Source organism: Molothrus ater, chromosome 8 (genome assembly GCF_012460135.2).
Source record: "Molothrus ater isolate BHLD 08-10-18 breed brown headed cowbird chromosome 8, BPBGC_Mater_1.1, whole genome shotgun sequence".
NCBI classification, from domain to species: Eukaryota; Metazoa; Chordata; class Aves; order Passeriformes; family Icteridae; genus Molothrus; species Molothrus ater.
In genome coordinates, this window is record NC_050485.2 from 1,609,102 (window position 1) to 1,631,904 (window position 22,803).

The window sequence follows — 22,803 nt, forward strand, 5'->3', positions numbered from 1 at the left end:
AACCTTCTATGGTGAACTTGTTGGAGGTTCTGTGTTACTTTACAGTGCTATTGCAAAATAGCTTTATTGCATTGTTTAGTGAATATTCCCTAACATGCAGACACCTGAATTGGAAGAGTGTTTAATAGTTATTTTTAAACTTCATCCATGACATTCAAACGTAATATTCTTGAGATTTTATATATCTAGCACCAAATATACAATGGTTGTATTGCCAATTAATATAGCTCTTGAGTTAATAGTTCTTACTTGCTGTATCTTTCCACACTGCCTGTGTTCCAGCCGTAGCTGCGATATGATGGAGCTGAGGAGGCGTTACCAGAACTTGTATATCCCCAGCGACTTCTTTGATGCTCAGTTTACGTGGGTGGATGCTTTCCCTATGTCTAGACCCTTTCAGCTGGGAAACTACTGTAATTTCTATGTAATGCACAGAGAAGTAGATCCTATAGATAAGAACGCTGCTGTCCTCGATCCACCTGATGCTGATCATCTCTACAGTGCTAAGGTTTGTGTGCTTTTCCACTGATACTGCTATTCGTTAGAAATTTTTTTATCAATAGGGTGCAAAAGTGGGTGTAACTGAACTGAAGACATTCTGCAGCCATTTGAGCAAAGTACAGTGTTTTAAATTTTTCAGTAAAAAACTAGTATGTAGAGCTTAAAAAAATCACAACTGAAATTCAGTCTGTTTTTCTGTTACTAGAGCTGTGCTAAATCTTGTGTTTACAGAGGGCTCTTCCATTGTCTGCACTCAGTTGCAGTGATGTGATTATAGGAAAGAAAGCCAGCTCCTGCAAGGTCTCTGAATGATTTCTTAGGCAATTCATTTTGAGTAGTTAATGGAGTCCTTTTTATTCCTTCAATATGAACTTGATGGAAAATCTTGAAAGCAAGAAGGAGTGATGATGTTTTAAACCTATTCCATTGCTGAAATAATCTGTGGAAAAAAATAACTGAACTCTTTCTGTGCAGTTTGTGTTATTCTGTTTAGTGGTATTTTCTTTCCTTATTTCCTGTTCATCTCGATATTTATTGTTTTGTTTGAAGTAGATTGAGATCTGTCTTTAAAAGTAATACTTCTAACACAGATTGGCAAAATCTCAGACCTATTTTAATGACGGACTTCAAAGGAATCAGGTTTTAGGAAAATGTTTTGATAAAGGGTGTTTTCTATATATGGTTACAGCCCTTGATGCAGCATATTTTGATATTCAGATAGAGACTTAACTTCCTCGCCTTCTGTGTACAAAACCAGTGAAGCCTCTGCTCGAGTATCAGCCATGCTGGTTTTTCAGTCTGTTTGTGCAGAGCGAGAGCTGCCTTTCAGAAAGCTGAGCTTCAAAACATAGTCAGTAACTGAGGAGGAGCATCCTGTTTTATCATACACCTGTTTAGGGTGTAGAGCAACCTTGTTAAGTTTTGGTATGTGTGTTTGTGGTGGTTGTTCATCAGCTGTAGTGAGGCCTTCACCAGACTGCTGTGACTTGCCCCCAGGTGATGCTGATGGCCAGTCCTAGCATGGAAGACCTCTACCACAAGTCATGTGCTCTGGCTGAGGATCCCCAAGAACTTCGTGATGGATTTCAGCATCCTGCTAGACTTGTAAAGGTAAATATGTTTCCATGCCAGACCCTTTTGGCAATAAAGGTTGGTTATTGAGCTTTGCTGCTTTTGACAGTAAGAGAGGAGCTGGTAGACAGTTGAATGATGACTTCATTTTTCCTCTGAAGAGATCTAGTTTATATGTCAATTCTTTTTCCACTTTATAGGAGCTTCTCATTTACTGCTTTGTTCCACTTAGTTAAACTAAAATAATTAACTTTGTTAGCTGCTTTTTACAAGCATTTAGTGATTTTGTAAGGGCTCAGCTGTGAAGAGAACACAGAGAACTTGAAGCAACAGTTAAGCAGCCATTGTGTTAAGGGAAACTTAACCATTAAACTGAACAAGCTGTAAGTGCTGTGGTGTTTCAGGACAACAGACTTGTTTTCCAGTTAAATTCTAACTTACAGCACACGGGAGTACTTTCATTTATAGGTATGATGCTCTTGTGGTCTCACCTTCTGTAGCTTTTCTTCTTCACTTTTAAGCAGGCACATCTATAAATGTGTGTCAGAGTTAAGGCACCATTTAAGTTACTGTGTGTCTTTTGGGTTAGAAAGCTTTTAATTGCAAAGGGACAAGCCTATACCAGTAAACAACCTTGATGGAAAATCTTGAAAGCAAGAATGAGTGATGATGTTTTAAACCTATTCCATTGCTGAAATAATCTGTGGAAAAAAATAACTGAACTCTTTCTTGACTGATTTTCATTTTCAGATTTCAAAATAATTTCACGGGTTTACTCACGGATTTCAGTGTGTGTGCTATGAAATATTCTTTGCACTTTGGGAAAATGACCTTTTACCCCTAGCAGGGGAACATTCAGAAGACTCTTTTTGTCTAGTTTTTAGTGGGTATGAAAGGCAAAGATGAAGCAATGGCTATTGGAGGACACTGGTCCCCCTCACTGGATGGACCTGATCCAGAAAAGGACCCTTCGGTGCTGATAAAGACGGCAATTCGCTGTTGCAAGGCTCTTACAGGGATTGACTTGAGTGTGTGCACGCAATGGTAAGTACTGCATACTGCCCTGCAGAGCCAAGTACTCTGTAGAAATAAATACTTGTCTGTTACCAGGACTTTTAAAAAAAAACCAAAACAAAAAAGGCTGGAAAAACCCTTTTTTCTTTGTCAACTGCTCTTGGTAGTTCAGGTGAACTACTCAAAGGATGTTCTGTTTGGTAATCAGCTTGATTGGTGCCAACTGTGCTGAATACTGCATTAAGAACTAATTAAAAATTCTGGGTTTATTTTGACATGTTATACTGTAATTTTTTTAATGAATGTGCGTTGAAAATATTTTTCATTTTGTGCATAGCTGGAGAGGATCGTCAAGAGAACTTCATTTCATTATTCTTTTGTTATAAATAAATAGCCGTTTGTTATACAGCCATATTTTCTCTTGATGAGTTTCTGTCCTGCATTAACACTCACTGTGGTTGTACCAATACCAGGAAAGCCTATTGTATGCTAAATTTGAAGTTCTTCAACAACTTCTGTTTGCACATAAAACCTACTTGGGCTAAACAACAAGTTTTATGAAAAGCATTTTGTTGATTCTCCTCCTTTTCAGTCGCGATACCTTTTTACAAGTGTGCCAGAAGAGAAAATATGGCTTCCATAATTTTTTTCTTTAGATAAACTTCAAGGTCTTGCAGCAAAATTTCTTTACTTGATGTGCTACAAGTGATCTAGGCTCTTGAAAAATGTATTGTAGAATTTTTTTTCCAACATGCTTCTTCCCTTGCAACAGGTACCGTTTTGCAGAGATTCGCTACCATCGCCCTGAGGAGACCCACAAGGGGCGTACAGTTCCAGCTCATGTGGAGACAGTGGTTTTATTTTTCCCGGATGTTTGGCATTGCCTTCCCACCCGCTCAGAGTGGGAAACCCTCTCCCGAGGATACAAGCAGCAGCTGGTCGAGAAGCTTCAGGGTGAACGCAAGGAGGCTGATGGAGAACAGGCACTGAACGCTAATCCCTTTTTCTATTTCTGCTTCTCACAGGCACAGGAACACAGGCACAAAATGCACACCACATACTACACTACATACATACACAGGAGGAACATAACTGGTAACAATGACTGGTAAACCAGCTTTCAGCAGTGTAGTGAATGTTGCTTTTTATTTTTATTTCAGCTAGTTCACTAACTTTAAATGTGTATGCTGAGATCACAAACGGAATTAAATTGTGCTTACGATGCGCAGACATTTTTATCGTAGACGTAGTTGCTGGAATCTGGGACCAGTTGTTGAGTGAGATTCAGTTTATGAATAGCTGTCTTCAAACATTTTGCCATTTTCTGAAATTTCTAAATTCTCTCTTGTGGCCAGTTCTAATTGTGATATTTGAAATTGAACAAACATTAGTCCGAAACATCTGAATTTCAGGCCATGTGGCTGATCAGCATCTTGGAATAAGGGAAGGTCTGACTGAACAAAGAGTAATTTGGGGGATTTAAAATGTGGGGGAAGATCACCCGCTGTGTGGTTACTGGAGACCAGCAGTGTCTGTGTAACCCCAATATCCTTTGTGGTGTTGCTTATCACCCTTTTGTGTTCCACAGATCTGGCTTGTATTGGCTGAGTGGCACTGTGATCATTTATAAAGTGGTAGAATGTGTGTGTGAACTTGTCTAAATAATAACTTTAGGAGAAGACTATCTGAAACAGTTGTGACCTTGCACAGATCAGCAACAGAATTTAAAAAATAACTGAAATGCTTTCAAGCTTTCTGAATGATAATTTTGAAATTTTATTTGTCAGGATGAAGAGGAAAAGGATGATGGGGAAGCTAAAGAGATCTCTACGCCTACACACTGGTCTAAACTGGATCCAAAAACAATGAAGGTAACAAACACTTCTGAAAATTTGTACTTTTTCACTTTTAAGACATGACCTGAAATGCAGCAGTTTGTTCCCTTAACTGGGGAAGAAACTTCAGTAGTGTTTTGCTGAATTTATAGGTACCAGAGGTGGTATCACAGTATGCAGGGGTGACTCCTGGTTGTAGAAAGTGAATGCAGCTAATTAAATCTATTCTGAACTTTGTACAATTAAAGGACATCATTTATGATACATGAACTGGAAAACAAGAGTTCTGCTGTAATCTACCAGATTGGTATTTACATTAAGAAATGTGGGGTCTAAAATACTTACAAAATTGTACATTTTTGTACAATTACTGCCTTTTTTAACTCTGTCAGGAGACATAATAAAAACTTTCCTCAAAGGCAGTAGTAATAATAAACTATTTTACTTTAACAGAATCCTTTCCCTGCCTCTGTGAGAAGTTCCTCAGAAAGAAGTGTTTTGTGGAAAACATCAATTTAAATGCAATAGGTTTTTTTTTTATCAGTAACTATTAGTGTTTTTCAGCACAAGTTTAAAGAGTACAGTTGACTTTTCAGTGCTGTTGATTTTTACCTCACTTTCTCTACTAATCCAGTGTTTTGTGATGTCACTGCTTGATGCCACTGACAGAGCTTTTATTTACCAGGTGAATGACCTTCGCAAAGAATTAGAAAGTCGAACCCTTAGCTCCAAGGGACTGAAATCTCAGCTGATAGCTCGACTGACAAAGCAGCTGAAAGTAGAGGAACAAAAAGAGGAGCAAAAGGAGCTAGAGAAGTCTGAGAAAGAAGAGGAAGAGGAGGAGGATAGGAAATCTGAAGATGATAAAGAGGTTAGGATTTGGACATGGTTTAAGTCCTAAGGATGAAATGAAATATATGAAATATATGAAATATATGAAATATTTATATAAATATGTATAAGCACAAAAATAGAGGCATATGCTTAATTCTGCTGGCATTTTGTTGTTCTCAGGTGACTGTGCTGGGAACTCTTGCTGTGCCTTGAGCTGCTGAATTGGGAAGAACTCTTGGCTAGTTTGAATTACTTTGTGTCAGCCAAATCAGCTCAAATGTGCCACTGCACTAAGGGTGTCTGAATTAATGTTTGACCTTAAATCTTAAGGAAAAATAAATCCAACCCTCCTGAGAAAAGCCATGCTCAAGATGAGTGAACACACTTTACAACACCTTAACTCCTTAAACCTACATGAAAAGCAATTACTTAGTTCTGTTAGCCTCTGTGTCTCACAGTCCAGCTTCTTCACGTGGCTGATGGTTTGCTTGGGTTTGTTTTCCCTTATTACAAAGCTTTAATCTTTGCTTTTGGATGCTTGCTGTGTATTAGAGTTTCTCAGTTTTGTGGTTTGTAGTTGCAGTGCCTAGTCTGGTTTGCTGCTTCACAAAAATTGACAAAATCTGTGCAGTAAGGCCAAAGCTCAACCATAGAAAAGGGGCAGAAATGTCTGGAAAATCCTTGTGCTTTAGTTGCTTTTAAACCTGCCTTTTTGTATCTTACCTGCTAACCTGTATGGGATGATTGGAAGTTTGATATTTTTATACATCTCTCTAAACCTTGTTGAGGGAGGAAAGGCCATGTGCTTGCTAATTCTGTCAGCTGCTGCTGCCTTTTCCCACAGCTTGGATGGGGTTCAGCTAGCTTGGGTTTCTTGCCACAGCTTTCTTTAGGATTGGAGGGGGAGCTGTGAGTGTGCTGGCTTTTTATGAAGCACAAGCTCTGCCTTGACTTCCTCTGTAGTCAGGAGACTTCAGGATTTGTCTCTTGGCAGTCAGAAAGATGGTGGCATTTTACATTTCGTAACCCTTTGTTTCATTTGCATCAGGTATATCCGTAGAGATTGCATTTCCATAATCAAGAGTTAGATAAAATTGTCACCTGGTAACTGTTAGAGCTGTGTTGGGTGTCTTTGGAGAGGTGAGCTATGAAACATTTCTCTTCCTTTGTAAGGAATAAACAGCTCGCTGTGCTGTACAGCTGTGTGTTCCTTCCAGCAGCTTAGGCTTTCCTTTGCTCTGGGAAGCACTGAGTCCCAAAAACTCATGTAGAGGCTGAAACTTCAGCTTTGGAGTGTGATGTTTGTGAGGTTTCCAGGATGAGGTGAGAGATGAGGACTCTGACTCGGTGTTCTCAGAAGGCTGATTTATTATTTTTATGATATTATATTATGTTATATTATACTATATTATATTAGTCTATTGTATAGTATAATATATATACTATATAATAGTATAGTATAATGTTATATATTATACTATATAATATGTGGTATAGTATAATAGAGTATACTCTACTATATTATATCTACTATATTTTATACAATATTATAGAATGATATACTAAAACTATACTAAAGGAAAAGAAAGATACAGACAGAAGCTTTAACAAGAATGATAATGAGAAACTCGTGACTGACTCCTCAGAGTCTGACACAGTTGATGGTGATTGGTCATTAGGTAAAAACAATTCACATGGAACCAATCAAAGATGCACCTGTTGGATAAACAATCTCCAACCACATTCCAAAGCAGCCAAACACAGGAGAAGCAATCAGATAATGATTGTTTTCATTCTTCTCTGAGGCTTCTCAGCTTCCCAGGAGAAGAAATCCTGGCAAAGGGATTTTTCCAGAAAACACCCCAGTGACGTTGGAGTTTGCTCCACGCTGGTTTTGTGTCCCTTTGCAGGAGGAGGAGAGGAAGCGTCAGGAGGAGCTGGAGCGGCAGCGGCGGGAGCGGCGCTACATCCTGCCCGACGAGCCGGCCATCATCGTGCACCCCAACTGGGCGGCCAAGAGCGGCAAGTTCGACTGCAGCATCATGTCCCTGAGCGTGCTGCTGGACTACAGGCTGGAGGACAACAAAGAGCATTCCTTCGAGGTAACACACGCCCAGCTCTTCTGGTTCCTCTGTAATTGTCCTGTGAAGGTTCCTGAATTGCTGAGCCTTTGGTACATGTTACTGTAGTTACCATGCACTCACTGCGTGCTATCCAGAGGAACACACAGGTTTTCAGATACTGAGTGGAATCTGTAAAGTTGTGTAAGGATTCCATGTTCAAAGCAGATAGTAAGAAATCTGACACTTCATATAATTCTGATATGGTGGAAGTTGCTAAAATTGCACCTTCTCGGGGTCTGGTTCAGGATGACCCCAAGATGTGTTAGAGAGTCTCTTTTCCCAGCCTGGCAACCAAAGGATTCTTCTGTTCTGCTTTTCAAGGTTGTTTATTTTCTGTTATCTATAACATGCTTTCTCCAACCCCCCAAGGTCTGGCAGGTTGGGTTGTGGCACACTGACACTTTCAGTGCAGTGTTATCTTTTTCTACTGAAAACTACATGTACTTTATTTACAATAATTTCCCAATACCTATCACCTGTGTTAGACAGTGTGTTCCTACTCTAAACCTATCCAAAAGTGCCACCATCACCAGAAGATGGAGGCTAGGAAGGAGAAAGAAGGACAAGGCATGCCCAAATTCCTCCATCTTGGGACCCTGATCTCCCATTCTAAAAACCCCAAAATTCTACTTTTCACCCTGTGACAAACTATCATTCTACTTAAACTTTCATGGTTTACAGATCCTCATATAAGACTGGTAATTGTTTCCATGGGTCAAAATCAAAGGCACAGGGGTCTTGGGCTCTGAGCCCCCTGGCAGGGGCTTGAGCCATCCAGGACAGCCAGAGGGATCTCCTGGGTTCTGACAGCACCTCACAGCTATTTTATCATAGTTCTGTAAGTTTTTAATACATGTTTTAAAACTTTTTGTCACTTTTCTTCTTTATGTGCAGGTATCGTTGTTTGCAGAACTCTTCAATGAAATGCTTCAGAGAGATTTTGGTGTCAGAATTTACAAAGCACTGATTTCTCTCCCAGAGAGAGAGGACAAAAAGGACAAAAAAAGCAAAAAAGATGAGAGAAAAGAAAAGAAAGAAGAAAAAGATGATGAAACAGATGATCCAAAACCTAAAAGAAGAAAATCTGGAGACGATAAAGATAAAAAAGAAGAGAGAGATGAAAAGAAGGTCTGCACTTAGTTCATATGCAGTCTAGCCTGTCTGGATCAATATTCAAGTGTTTCTATTTCTATTTTACATTACTGCTTTCAGAAACTCAGCTCTTGTAATGTTAGTTCATTGATTTGACTTTTTGATCTATTTAAATATGCTTGAATTTTATTCAGTAATTGAAAATTTTTACAGGTGTATTGGGAGTATTTTAACATTCAGCTGTATCATATAAATTTGTATTTGTTTTCTTAGATGACTCATGTATGTATGTATTGTAGGCAAATTTTGACTGGCAGTAAGGGTTTTATTTTGCTGGGTTCTGATTCTGACTAGATAAATATTTAGGAATTTTTGTTACAGAGGGAAGATAAAAGGAAAGATGATTCTAAAGAAGAAGAAGAAACGGAAGAGGACAATAATCAAGAAGAGTACGATCCAATGGAGGCAGAAGAGGCTGAAGATGAAGATGAAGGTATCTTGGACTATGACTTCTGTGACCTTTAACCAATTTTTTTATCATCGCTGATTGTGTTCTTTCAAGCTGGAGAACACACTGGAACTAAACAATTGAAAATTGCATTATTAAACTGATGTTATTCTAGGAGTTTTGACCAGTTGTATGTCAGATGGAAGTTCCTTTAGCCAGGCCCTGTATGAACATGGTGAATGTGAACTAGCTCCAAGTAAGGCCTGCATGTAGAAGTGGTTTTATGTTTTTCAGAATGCAGACCACTCTCAACTCCCACTGAAGTCAGTAGGAGATGTGAGTATTCAGCACCTCTGAAAAACCAAGCCACTTTTACGTGCCTGACTTCCTACTCCTCAGTTCTGGAATGCCATCTTGGCTTTAGCTAGGACACAGTGCAGTGTGGGTGCTCTGCAGCCCATGTTACAAGAGGTTGTTTTTTGTTTGGGCGGAGCTGTGTTAGCCTGAAGAAACAGGGGAAGGGTCTGGAGGACCCTGCAGGCAATGGCAGCAGCTCTTCCCCTGCTCAGGGCTTCAGGAAGGTGTAAAACATCCTGTGTGCTTTTCTGGTTTGCACTTTGGGGCAGTTGCCTTTCTGTGGAGAGGTTTTTCTGGACATGTGGATGTGAGCTGTGTGGATACTGCAGTCCCAGCATTTTCAGTTGTATTTTTGGCAGAGTACTGCACCAGCCTTGAAAAGCTGATGCTAATCTGTGGTTTCCAGAATAAATCCTATTTGCTTATAATTTACCTGTAAGAGTGGCCTGGGCTTTCTGTTGTGTACAAGTGCTCTGCTGCTTCCCAGAATCTGTCCTTGTGCCATTCCCAGTCAAGAGTTGCTGAGAAAACCCAACAAGCCATGGAGGTGCAGGAGAAAGCAATTGGTTCTCAGAAAAGGGCTGCTAAAATTAACCAAGTGTTGTAATGCATGGTTTTTCCCAAGTTTTCCTCACAAGGAAGGTGAGCTTAAAGCTGAACTTGGCACATGATTCTCTGAGCCAAGACTTGCATGGGAGGTGCAGAGCTGCATGCCATAATCCATCCCAGCAGCTGCCTCATCCCTTTCTCTCTTTCAGTCTAGTTTTACTGTACTGCCTGCCTTTAGATAAAAAACCTGCCATTTGTAGTTGACATCTACTAAGTGATGTGATCTGTAACTTCTTGGAGAATCTAAGTCATAGGAAGAGTAATCTCTCACTCAACATGAGTATAAGCACATGGTTTTAATTACATAGTGTATATGGGTTTTATTGTATGAAATATTTGAGAGTAAATAATACTGAATTGGAATAGGAATAACCATAACTGAGTGCAGACCCTGCCAAGCCTCATTAGGGAGAATTGGGGTAATTTCTGGCACACCACTGAAATAGATGGAGATGTTGGCAGCACTCATCTTGGCCTAGTTAGCATTTGTTTCAGCTCTTCTGTCCTGTGTGTGAAACAAACACAGGGGAAAAATTAGAAATGGCTTATGTTAAAATAAGACTAGAGAAAAATCAGAGTTTAACAGGGCTCACTTCAAGGCATTTTTTAAAATTATTTTTCAGGGAAGTGTACTGCAGATGTTTGGGGGTTTATGTGGACTTTTATAGAGGCAACATGTACTCTGTAATGGTTATGTAATGGTTTGCTGTGGGTATGTTGAATTTTCTTTCTGTTTTGCAGATCGGGACGAAGAGGAAATGAACAAACGGGAGGACAGAAAAGAGGGAAATAAACATTGCAAAGAGAGGGCATCCAAAGATAAAGTAATTAACACCTTCCTTAACGACTGCACAGACCTTGTTAGAGGTGTCCTAGTTACGGCTTAGCTTTATTTTTATTACAAGACCTGTTTTCCCTTTGAAAACAGCTGTTAAGTAAATGATTGAGGGCAGAGGGGACGTTTCCTATTTTATAATTAGATGAATTCTATGACCATTTTTACATACTGGCATGAACAAAAGGAGATTGTCTCCCAGCTATTAACATCCATTGTGATGTATTTCTTCTAAATACTAAAAGATTCCTTTTCATATAGAGCTTAAATTAGTCTTAAATAATGTGATCTAAGTAGGGAATTGATAGTAATATTAATTAGTTGACTTCAAGTAACAGTAAAATAAACAGAGAAAAATCTTTGGTTAAGTCAGAAGTTGGTATGATATTTTAATTCCCTAATGATCCTGTAATCAATTTTCTCTAGGAGAAAGACAAGACCCAGATGGTAACTGTTAACAGGGATCTCCTGATGGCTTTTGTTTACTTTGATCAAAGTCATTGTGGATACCTGCTGGAGAAGGACATGGAGGAGATCCTGTACACTCTTGGGCTTCACCTGTCACGTGCTCAGGTTTTGTATCCTACTAAAACACTTTCCAAATGTTACAGGACTGCTTGAAGTGGGATAAATGTAATTTAGCTTCTACAGGCTTTGCTTGCATACCTGATCTCTTACTTTTATGCAGCTACTTCATATTTACAATGAAATAAGAGTTTAATCTTTTGTAAATTGACTGGGAGTGAAAAGGTGAAGTTTGCAGCTTATAATATGCCCATACTGTATATGTAACTTTTGTCTCTAAATTGTATTTCTTCTTTTCTTATTTTTATTCTTATTATTTCTTATTTTTGCATTTTAAGCCCCAGTGTGTTAAAATTCAAAAAGCTGTGCAATTTCTTTTTAAGTTTTCCAAGCTAAACCATTCTTGTTTAGGTAACAGGATGTCTGGGTATTAAATAATTATTATTTCTTTCCATGTGTTGTAGGTCAAGAAGCTGCTCAATAAAGTAGTGCTTCGAGAATCTTGCTTTTACAGAAGACTAACTGACACTTCTAAAGATGAGGAAAACCAAGAGGAGTCTGAAGAGCTACAGGAAGATATGCTAGGTGGTTTTTTTTTTTCCCCCCACAAACTTCCAGAGAGTTATTTCTGTGTGATAATGAGAGTTCTGAGGTACTTGATTTCTTGTAGAAACTAATTGAGCCAGTTTGGAAAAGTAAATCCTTGGCAGTTCAAAAGTAACAGGGTTTTTTGTGCTTCCAACACGTAATGTTGCAACTCTAGGATAAATCTTTATATTGTGGAACAGAAAAGAGGACAGAGGTTAATGTTAATATTTATGAACGTTGTTAATGGTAATTGTTAATGTTCAGTACTGATGAGCGTTGTCAATGTTCATCAATGTTCAAAAGCAACAGGGTTTTTGGTGCTTCCAACACATAATATTCAACCCTAGGATAAATCTTAATGTCTTGGAACAGGAAAGAGGACAGGGGTTAATGTTCAGTATTGATGAACATCATTCCTTGTTGTTAGTTTTGAAGTCAGGAGGCTCAGAGCTGCAGGTAGTGGAATGGAGCCTGAGTTTTGAAGACAGATTCCTGCAGGAAAGAGGCATAGAATGATGTCTTGAAAGAGAACACTGCTTTTTGGCAGGGGGGAGAACTGGGGTCAGGAGAAGGAGAGAAGTGTGAGGGATAGACCAGCAACCTTGGGTCTGTATTTGTTCTCCTGAGAAGTGTCTGGGGTTGGTCTCTAGGATGATGTTGTGGTTATTGAGGATAGAGCAGCAGCCTTGGGTCTCTATTTATTCTCCTGAGCAGTGTCTGAGGCTGGTCTCTGGAATGACCCTGTGGTTATAGAGGATGGACCAGCACTGAGCAGTGTCTGAGGCTGGTCTCTGGAATGACCCTGTGGTTATTCAGGATAGAGCAGCAGTATCTGAGGCTGGTCTCTGGGATGCTGTGGTTATTCAGGGTAGAGCAGCACTGAGGGGTCTGAGTTTGCTCTCTGCACTGACTCTGGTTATTCAGGATAGAGCAGCAGTATCTGAGGCTGGTCTCTGGGATGCTGTGTTTATTCGGGGTAGAGCAGCACTGAGGTGTCTCCGTTTGCTCTCTGCACTGACTCTGGTTATTCAGGATAGAGCAGCAGTATCTGAGGCTATTCAGGATAGAGCAGCACTGAGGGGTCTGAGTTTGCTCTCTGCACTGACTCTGGTTATTCAGGATAGAGCAGCAGTATCTGAGGCTATTCAGGGTAGAGCAGCACTGAGGTGTCTCCGTTTGCTCTCTGCACTGACTCTGGTTATTCAGGATAGAGCAGCAGTATCTGAGGCTGGTCTCTGGGATGCTGTGGTTATTCAGGATAGAGCAGCACTGAGAGGTCTGAGTTTGCTCTCTGCACTGACTCTGGTTATTCAGGATAGAGCAGCAGTATCTGAGGCTATTCAGGGTAGAGCAGCACTGAGGTGTCTCCGTTTGCTCTCTGCACTGACTGTGCCTGTCCCCCTGCAGGGAACCGTTTGCTGCTGCCATCACCCACGGTGAAGCAGGAGTGCAAGGCTGTGGAGGAGAACGTGGGGCTCATCGTGTACAACGGGGCCATGGTGGATGTGGGCAGCCTCCTGCAGAAGCTGGAGAAGAGCGAAAGGGTGCGGGCAGAGATTGAGCAAAAGCTGCAGCTACTGGAAGAAAAAACAGGTGGGGTGTTACTTGGAAGGCAGCTTACAGGGGTGCATGGCACTGAGACTTCTTCAGTAGAGAAATCAATTTGGGTAATATTTGTGCTCTAAATTCTACTCAATTTGAATGCAAGACTTTAAATGTGGTCAGAATTAAGTATTATCAAATGGTAATTCAGTGTAGTTTTTAATGTTCTTTAAAAATTAGTATTATGGTGTTGTACACAAATAGAATATCAAGGTGCAAAGTACACAGCATTGGAAGTGACTTGATGTTTTCATTTCTTCCCTTCCTAAGATGAGGATGAGAAAACTATACTGCAACTGGAGAATTCTAACAAAAGTCTGTCTGCGGAGCTGAAAGAAGTAAAAAAGGACCTTGGCCAGCTGCAAGAAAATTTGAAGACCTCAGATGATAAAAAATTGCAATTTGAGGGTCAGCTGAATAAGACAATCAAAAATTTAGCTACTGTTATGGATGAAATACAGAGTGTTCTCAAACAGGTAAGAATTGTTTAATTTCATTTTTTTATTATTGCAGACACTTCTGTAGACTAATTATTGAAACAAACGCTTCAATATAAAAACAATTTTGACTTGAATTCAAGGCAGGAGTATCTTAACATATATAGAGAAGAAGCTTAATGATTGAATATTTAAAGGTAACAAATTAAATGTGCTTTTTCTTAACCTGCAACACATGTTCCTGACTTCAGTGTTTTTAAAAAGGTATAAATATTCATGTAGATCTCAAACTATCTGAATGTTTTCCTGTCCTGATCTTGTCCATCTCCATCAGTCCAAATCTGCTCCTCTGTTTGACTGGTCAAGAGTACTTTTACAAGGCAGAATTCAACTGTTTCAGTATGTGAGAGTATCTCAGTAAAAGGAGTTTTAAGCAAAACCCAGAAGCTCCAGAGCATTTCTACCCCTCAGTTTTTCAGGAAGATCCTGGAATTGGTTATAATTAACAGTTCACATAGTCTCCTAAAGATACAAACAGTGTCTCATAAAGCTCATAAAGTATCTGCTGCTTTACAGTTTGCATGAGAAATGTAGATTCTACAATTCCTCTCATCCTCTCCCTTTTCCTTTTGAAGGAGGTTGTGAAGAACGAAGATAAAGATCAGAAATCCAAAGAAAACGGAGCAAACGTATGATAAAGTGCTGCTGTTTAGAAGAATGGTGTTACATAATGTAATATAAATCATGATACCAGAATGTATGGGAAGTGATGCATGTTTGATTTTAGTAGTATAAATATCTTAGTTCCAAAAGATGTATAAAGTTTTATGAATGTGTCTGCTCCAGAGGATTGCTTGTAATTCTTAGCATTCAAGTTGAGACACTCCTCGAGTGAAAATAATTTTGCATTGCGAAAAGTTTTAGGATGAACTTTGTTATAGTTTTAGCCCTAATAAAGTTCATCAAGGTAACAAACAGTAGCAAGTATTTAATTACCAAATGTTTTTCATTGAAGTCTAGTGAAATCAAATTTTTCATTATTTATAGACTTGCCATTTTTCGGTTTTTGTCTTTATTTCGGTCTAATTAGTCTTTTTAAATTCAAATATAAATCACAAAGTAGCATGCTGCTTAATTTTACAAGTAAAGTTTTTTTTAAAAAACAGCTTCTTGGATTTTTTTTTTGGTTTTCACTTGTCAAAACTTTTTTTCCCTTCCAAATATACCTTTCTTTCCCAAAGCTGCTTGTATTAAAGCCTTGTAATATACAGCAGTTTGGATGAGTTAAGAAAGCAATAGAAACCTACCAAAATACTGGTAGAGTTGTGAGATTTATATGAAAATACATGGGCCTAGTTTAAATGTGTTTCATTTGTGTTCACTAAATTGTTCTCACCTTTGGATTAATGTTTATACTCCTTTTGAATAACAAGTGCAGTATATTAGGATGTACAGTTGGATACCAGGCCAGCAGATGTCAGAATAATGCCTTACCTGGAGAAAACCTGCCAGTGTCAACTGCCTTGGCTTCAGTTTGGACTGCCAAAGTGGGCAATTACTGCTAAGACTCCAGTCCAACCAAAAAATGGATCCACCAGTACCTGTACTGCATATTGTAATTACAAAGGAGCAGGACACAGCTTGCTTTGTTGAGAGGGGTAAGGTGGCCTTTCTTTGTGTTCACAAATCACTAGAGATGGAAACTCACAGGTTCATGTGACCTCCTTGGCAAAGGCAACTCACTCAAAGAATGTGAAATATCAACAGTTGTATTTTGGTGCAACTTTCAGGAAAATTAAGGGGTTTGAAAGTTGGGACAGAAGTGTTTTCTTACAGAAATGGTTAATTTTAGCAGATGTTTTCTTTTTTAGCCTAGATGTCCTAGGTAACTAAATACCTGTTAGGAAAGTCCAAGTGCCATAATATGTATGAATAACCTACATGGAAACTCATGTAGCTTTAATGAGATACACATTAAAATGCCTGAATTTATGTTCAAAAGAGTCTAAGCTGGTGCTTTTATCACTTAGCTTTCTTGGCTCTTTTGGAGCTAGACAAGTGAAATACCTTTCATTCAAGTAACATGCATAAGCTTCCCCCTCATTCATCTCCTTTGAGTCATTGTATAATACCTGAGCTGTTCACAGTCAAGCAGGAAATATTATAAAAACACTAATTGTATATAAGTCCACAGAAAACACATGCTTTAAAAATTGGGAGATAACATCTCAAAATGATTGAATGAGGATGGTGATCAATTTATCTTATGGAAAGCATTATCTGTGGTGTACAGATGGTGTTAAATTCTTTTGTAATCAAATTCTATTTTTCACCTTTACCTTTGTACAGATTGTTGACAGCATGTTTAATTTTTGACGTTGAGCACCATTTGTGTAAATGGGCTTGAAAGAATTGCATCTGAAATACTTTGTTCCTGAATTTCAGCAGTACGTGTGAACATACAAGAAAATGAGTCTAGAATTTAAGATAAAAACATTTTAGGCACGCTGAAACATCTGAAATATTTTGCTTGGGTATTTTTACCTTAAACTGCTGAGCTGAAAGCAGTTTTAGAACAAGCAGGACTCCTCATCTCATTCTTCAGTCAGAGGCCCTGTGAGACAGTTGCTAGATTGATACAGATTTTTACAATATCTAAGAAAAAGAGTATTTGTTAGAATGACTGTAATCTTTATATTGATTTGATGTAATAATGTTTCAGATACTATGTACAGTCTGCATTTATGTTGGAAAGGAAATGAAATGGGTAAAGAATAACAGAAAAACAACCAAGGAAAAGTTTTACAACCTACACAGAGCTTGACCAATCTCCTGAAGCACAAATAATCTGAGGGAGAACAGGCACCTCTCACAGCCTGTGTGACTTTCTGGGCCAAACAGCACAAAGTTCTGGATATGACCCACACTGATGCTGTGTGCTAGCTAAAGCTTCTTAGTGTTATTCCCAGAAACAGAACTGATTCTAAGGAAAATTGAATAGAGTATCAGTAATGGAGATTTGGAGAATCAGTCTTTTGTCTGTTTTGATTTATGAACAAAGCTTTTGTATTTCATGTCCACGTTTCCCACCTTAGAGTCTTTGTATTCTGAGTTGTTTGTTATGTCCCAATTACTGGCAGGAGGCTGCTGAAGGTGAGCCTTGGCATCCCACTTGTTTGGACTCCTTGAATCATCACAGATGCTCTGTAGGAAGTAGTAAATCTTGGACTGCTTTGTTCTGTAGAGAAAGCCCTACTACAGCAGGCCCATCAATGGAATCTGATCTCTGTTTATGGATTTATTTCCCTCCCTTTGCTATTTTGTCTAATGAGGACAAATGAATGAGTTTAACCCTTCCAAAATGACATTGAGCCCCATGAATGTCTGTGAGTGAGGCTGGGAAGAGAGATCCAAGTGCCACGTGCATGCAGGCTGACCTAGGATAACACAGTCTCGAACATTATAAAGCCTAGTCCTGTAACATAACTTCATTTTCAGTGTTCAGCTGCTTTGAGAGAGAGGAGTGGCTTCCATCCCTCTTTCTGCTGAGTAATATGCTGTGTGAATATGTTTGGACTTCTGTAACAGTTAACTTTCACTGATAATTTTGTCAGGAATGTGCACAAAATGTGTTTTTTCTCTTGCTTTCCTGTACTGTTTGTGTACCCAGGTCAGGTTCTTACCTTGAAGGCGTTTGTTCAGTGCAGTTTATATTTTAAAATATAAAAGATAAAAGAATTCATTTTGAGTGACTGAGTCTTCCAGCCAGCAATAGATTGCAAAATGTGTAGGTAGCACAGTCACTGCACTTACACTGGTATCTTCCAGAGAGAAGTGGGTCAAGCAGAAGTTCAGCTGGGACTGCATCTTGCCATGGAGTGTGACAGTAAAGATGCCAGAAATAATGGATACTTTCACTCAGCCATCAGAACTGCCTCCAACAAGTGCTCCTCCAAAAAGCTTTTATGTTTCTGCCTCCTGGGTCTCACTGATACATTGCACAAAAGTTGTTGTAGTAAAAAGCTCTAATAACAAAATGCATTGCTTTCAAGTAAAACCAATTTCCCTTATTTATTCATCCTCTGTATAATCCACAGCACCACCATACAGAGTGTAAAGCAGAGCTTTGGGACACCAAATCTCACCTGACATTGTGTGTCTGGTAGCATAATTGTGTTTCAGAATGTTGCTTTTGAATTTCTAGGCATTTAATGCCTGAACTTGTCTTGAAAATGTGATGCTGCTTTTGAATTCTTGTATCCTGCTGGTTTTAAATTGTCTCTAACAGGATTCTAAGTGGTTTGAAGATTTGGATCAGGTCCCCCACAGCAGGTGTAAGAATCAGTACCTTTGCAGGTGTGATTTAATGATGTTCCAAGTTGTTGTATATAATCAAATGTTAGTTCAGCTGTCTGTATTCTTCTCTTTAAAAGGACAGTAGAATAAGGCTGCTGGGTAGATTTGTTTGTTGCATGCTGCATTATGATACTGATTTGTAGAAATTTCCTGGGCTGGATTCCAGGCAAGGTGACAGATTGCCAATGCCAGGTGTTCTGCTAGGAAATGGATTCCCAGGTTCTTTTCCCCTCAGCCTGCTGAGTGACACAGGTGCAGGGATGATTGACTGAGTGGCTGTGCACATTTCATCACACACAGCTGGGTAGAGGGGAGGAGTGGGGAGGAGGAAAAGCCTCAAGGAATTCCAGTCTGAAATCTCCCCACCCTGCTTTTCAGCAGATATCTTTCAAGTAGTAATTTGCTTTATTATTTTGTTGCAACTTTTTAAGTGCTATACAGGGGTTTTTTTCCCTGTATTGCTTTAATCTTTTTAGTTATCCTGACACGGGGTCATCCAGTTACATTCCTGTTTTATCATGCAAGGGGCAGAGACAGTTGGAGAATTGCAGCCTTCATTTTTGGTCCCTTTTTAGCAAGGCTGGATGGTAGCCAGCAGATCAGATCTAAAAAAGCAGGAATTGCTGCCACATGTGTTGTGGAAATGAGCAGCTGGAGACAGAAGTACCTTGCAGTGCTGCTCTCAAGAACACACTTGTCTCACAGACCAAGCTGCTGTGCTGTAAAACAGCCCAGTGCCTGTGTGCAGAGCACAAGGTGAAGGAGAAAAGGGAATTTTCCCCCAGGTATCGGGTACATGCTGGGTAGATGCCTTGTTACACTTCCAGCTGGGACACTCAGAGAGTAACAACAGAGCTGTGGAAGTTCTCTGAGCAGCTGGAAGGACTCCTGTGTTTCACATGCCTTATTTTATTGGAGTACTATTCAGGTGAGTTAAACACTTCATTAACATTACATGTAGCTATTAGAACATTCATGTTACAAGTTGTGAAGTATTGGGAAAGAGTTTGCAAAAGCAACTTCAGGGTGTTCATAAATAGAGAAAATGCTGCCTTTGTCAAGTATCCCTTCTGGTGTAAGAAAGCAATATATAATGTGACTAAACAGATGAAAATACAGATCAGCTGCTTACCAGTATTGAACCTGATTGTTCTCTCTTAGTGTTCTTCCTGAAATCAAGCTAAGAACTTTTTTTTTCATTTCTTTTTTCTTTTTTTTTTTCTTCTTTGAGTGGAGGGGTGATGTTTTCATTATAACAAGGACAGGAAAAATGAGTTACTGATAGTACTGGGACACATATGGATGGCAGCACATCTGTAAATTCTCAGACCATCCATGGCATCCAGTAATATGCTTGTAAAGAATGTGCAGCCAGCATTTTCAGTCTCGTGATTTGAACATTAGTGATGGGCAGTACAAAAGGGGACTTGTGGGGGCCACACAATGTACAGCACTGGTGATCCGTGGACACAAGCAGAGTTTGTTTAGGGTGACTTTTGGGTAGCAGTGGCTCAATATATAGTACTGATAAGAGGTGGCTGTGCAGATGATGTTCTGAGCAGTGAATAATTTTGTTCCCTACTTCACCTTTTAAAGAAAAGGAAGATTAATCCACTTAAGGTCTTATTGTCAATGAAGACAGTTGAAAAAAAGATTATTCTAACACAACATGGAATTTAAGAACCCATAAAAATTCCTTAAAAGCACACTGAATTGGACACCAGATCCCTCTGTGAAAGCAAGTTGTGCCCTTACCCTTCCTGGCAAGGATTTTGCAGGGTGAAGGAGAGGATGCAGAGCAGGAACAACCTGTGCAGGTGCTGTAACCAGCAGAAAGGGCAGGGCTGGAGCTTGGCCTGTGCTCTGCACTGGTGCCTGCTCTGCCAGCCCTTCCCCAGTGGAAGGGTAATCTCAGACAGGGCAGCAGCCCTGATCCTGGGGGAGAAAGGGGAGGGAGGCTTTTGTCTCTGTGAAATCTTAGTGCAAAATAGAGGCAGGTTCCTCAAGCCCAGAGTGGGGCCCTGTCCTGGAGCTAGGAGCAGCAGGGACAGGGGGGAGAGTTGGGGCAAGGCTTGATCACAATGGCAGAGGCACAGAGCCCGTGCTGGAGCCCCCCCGACTTCACTGGGGTTCATCTTGACTCTTCCTGTCCTGCGGGTGTGACCCCGATGGTGACATCCTCTGTGTGGAGCTGCCGGGAGGAGCCTGAGCTGCCATCAGCGGCCTCATCAGCTGGAGCACCACACCACTCTGCCAGGGCAGGTCAACTCCTCCTCTGGCATTCTGTCACTGGCTTGTAAATCCTGGCAGGCGAAAATCCTGTGGCCAGGCTGGTGGAAAAGTGGCGAGCAAGCAGTGCACCAGCAGGACAGCCTTCTGCAAAGGCACAGCCTTCTGCAAAGACACAGCCTTCTGCAAAGGCACAGCTTTCTGCAAAGGCACAGCTTTCTGGAAAGGCACAGCCTTCTGCAAAGGCACAGCCTTCTGGAAAGGCACAGCCCTCTGGAAAGGCACAGCCTTCTGCAAAGGCACAGCTTTCTGCAAAGACACAGCCCTCTGCAAAGGCACAGCCCTGTGCAAAGGCACAGCTTTCTGCAAAGGCACAGCTTTCTGCAAAGGCACAGCTTTCTGCAAAGGCACAGCTTTCTCCAAAGGCACAGCCCTCTGCAAAGGCACAGCTTTCTGCAAAGGCACAGCCCTCTGGAAAGGCACACCCCTGTGCAAAGGCACAGCTTTCTGCAAAGGCACAGCCCACTGCAAAGGCACAGCCCTCTGCAAAGGCACAGCTTTCTGCAAAGGCACAGCCTCCCCATCAGTCAGACACTGGGGCAAACTGGGTTTGCTGATAGCCTGGTGACTGCTGAGTGCACTGCAAGGGAGGCTGGGCCCTCGATATTCAGGTAGGAAATGTGGTAGGAAGCAGGTGTGCTGGTGTTTTCTTCCTGAAGAAGTGGCTGGATTTAATGTGTCTGGTGCCCCAGAGTGAAATGAACTGTAAGGTGCATTCATAACCAGTGGAAGACTGAATTAGGTTCATTCTTTGTGGGCATTTTAAGCATTGGAAAAAACACTGGGGCTGGATGGGATGGATTGAGTCAGCACAAAGATTCCTGAGCCAGAGCTCCAGAACCTCCTGCTGCTGCTGGAGAAGGTGGAAAGGTAAAGGGGGAGGGTGCAGGGCACCGAGGGTGGGGTGACGGCTGCCACCGGGGCAGGCACTGCTACTCTGAAATCAGCAGCTGCTTTTAGTCTTACATCCTCTGGAAATGTTCACACACACACACACACACCAAAAAAAAACCCAAAAAACAACCCCCCCAAAAAAAAAAAAAAAAAACAAAAAAAAAAACCAACCACAAAAAAAAAAACCCAGCCCTACAAACTGATCCTTTAAACCTTTTCTAAAAATTTCTAAAAGTGGACATGATAAAATAGCTAAGAGGAAATCAGACTCAGATGCATTCAAGCTGCTACCCTAAATATCTAAGTATTCACATTGATATCTACTACATCATGCTGGTGAATGTTTATCCATCATTTTCATTTGCTACCTGCAATTAGTGCATATGCAATTGACTGTTCTAGTGACCCCTGCAGTCTAAAGAGACCAGGCTGCAATGAAGAGCTTGGTCTACACAGAAAGTACAGCTGGGAATTATTGAGTGTTCTCAATGCAAGTTTTCTACAAAAAGTCCTGTGAAATGTGATTGCAGAATACACCCACCAGTATCACAGTTAATCAACAATTAAACTTCTGCTCCTGGTGTTGCTGCCTCACAACTCTTCAGTTTCACTCGGGGCATTGGTTTTGGTCAGTAAATCCCTTTGCAGTTTGCAGTTGCTGGGGGGAGCCTTCGGTATGCAGGGGTCATTAACCCTGGAGTCTCTTTTACTCTTGGGCCTGTGGAGCTCCTGTCAGTTTGTCCTGCAGAATGCTGAGGCAGACAACACCACAGCACCTCTGGAGTTCTTGCAATGTTCTGCGTGGTTTGGGCATGGTCAGTGGGGACTGCTCTCTGTGGAAGGTACTGTAGGAGCACCAGGTTCTGATTATCAGCCAGGTAAGGGACACCCGAGCAGTGCAGCGCCGATTGTGGCAGCTCAGATATCAGCTGCAACGTGTGGATGTGAAGGGCTTTGTGCTTTAACTTTCCCAGGATAAAGGATAGGGAGCATTACCAACCCAGCCAGGAATGCTGCTGACAAACACCAGGAGATGCTGCAGTGGAGACGTTCAGCTCTCCAGCTCAGTGCTGGGTGCTTGGTGGGGTGCAAACAAATCTCTTTTCACTTGGATTTCCAAAGGTTAGGAGGGATTTTCATAGCTATCAATTGGAGATGTTTATTTTTACTTTTCCCTGACTGTAGCTCTGCAATCCTCTCTGTCTAGGGATGAATTATATCATAATTCATATTCATTCATATATCTTAATTCAATTATATCTAGAAGTGCATTTTACTTCATTTCGAGCAGGACTGGATGTTAGATCACAAAAGCTTTTTGTTGAAACTAACTAGCAATTCTTCAAGAAAGAATTCAAAACTGCACTTTTTGTCAAAGCAGGAGAAATTGCCA

General features: G+C 40.5%; 1 protein-coding gene and 2 non-coding genes across 3 annotated transcripts in view; all 3 read left to right on the forward strand.

Annotated features, from left to right (window-relative positions):
* CCAR1 (cell division cycle and apoptosis regulator 1) overlaps window positions 1-17,613 on the forward strand; it is a 32,515-nt gene extending 14,902 nt beyond the window's left edge. The window contains exons 11-25 of the mRNA XM_036385309.1: window positions 283-508; window positions 1,498-1,611; window positions 2,450-2,616; window positions 3,359-3,569; window positions 4,374-4,457; window positions 5,107-5,292; window positions 7,166-7,357; window positions 8,273-8,506; window positions 8,852-8,963; window positions 10,626-10,708; window positions 11,146-11,292; window positions 11,709-11,829; window positions 13,240-13,425; window positions 13,705-13,910; window positions 14,507-17,613. Coding sequence (XP_036241202.1) covers window positions 283-508; window positions 1,498-1,611; window positions 2,450-2,616; window positions 3,359-3,569; window positions 4,374-4,457; window positions 5,107-5,292; window positions 7,166-7,357; window positions 8,273-8,506; window positions 8,852-8,963; window positions 10,626-10,708; window positions 11,146-11,292; window positions 11,709-11,829; window positions 13,240-13,425; window positions 13,705-13,910; window positions 14,507-14,566 — 2,329 coding nt within the window. The 3' untranslated portion in view covers window positions 14,567-17,613. The remainder of the gene's footprint in view (window positions 1-282; window positions 509-1,497; window positions 1,612-2,449; window positions 2,617-3,358; window positions 3,570-4,373; window positions 4,458-5,106; window positions 5,293-7,165; window positions 7,358-8,272; window positions 8,507-8,851; window positions 8,964-10,625; window positions 10,709-11,145; window positions 11,293-11,708; window positions 11,830-13,239; window positions 13,426-13,704; window positions 13,911-14,506) is intronic.
* On the forward strand, window positions 901-964 carry LOC118688608 (small nucleolar RNA SNORD98). Its single transcript, XR_004980490.1, has one exon. It is a non-coding gene; the product is annotated as a small nucleolar RNA SNORD98 (small nucleolar RNA).
* On the forward strand, window positions 2,234-2,297 carry LOC118688607 (small nucleolar RNA SNORD98). The gene has a single exon (XR_004980489.1). It is a non-coding gene; the product is annotated as a small nucleolar RNA SNORD98 (small nucleolar RNA).
* Window positions 17,614-22,803: the final 5,190 nt, after the last annotated feature.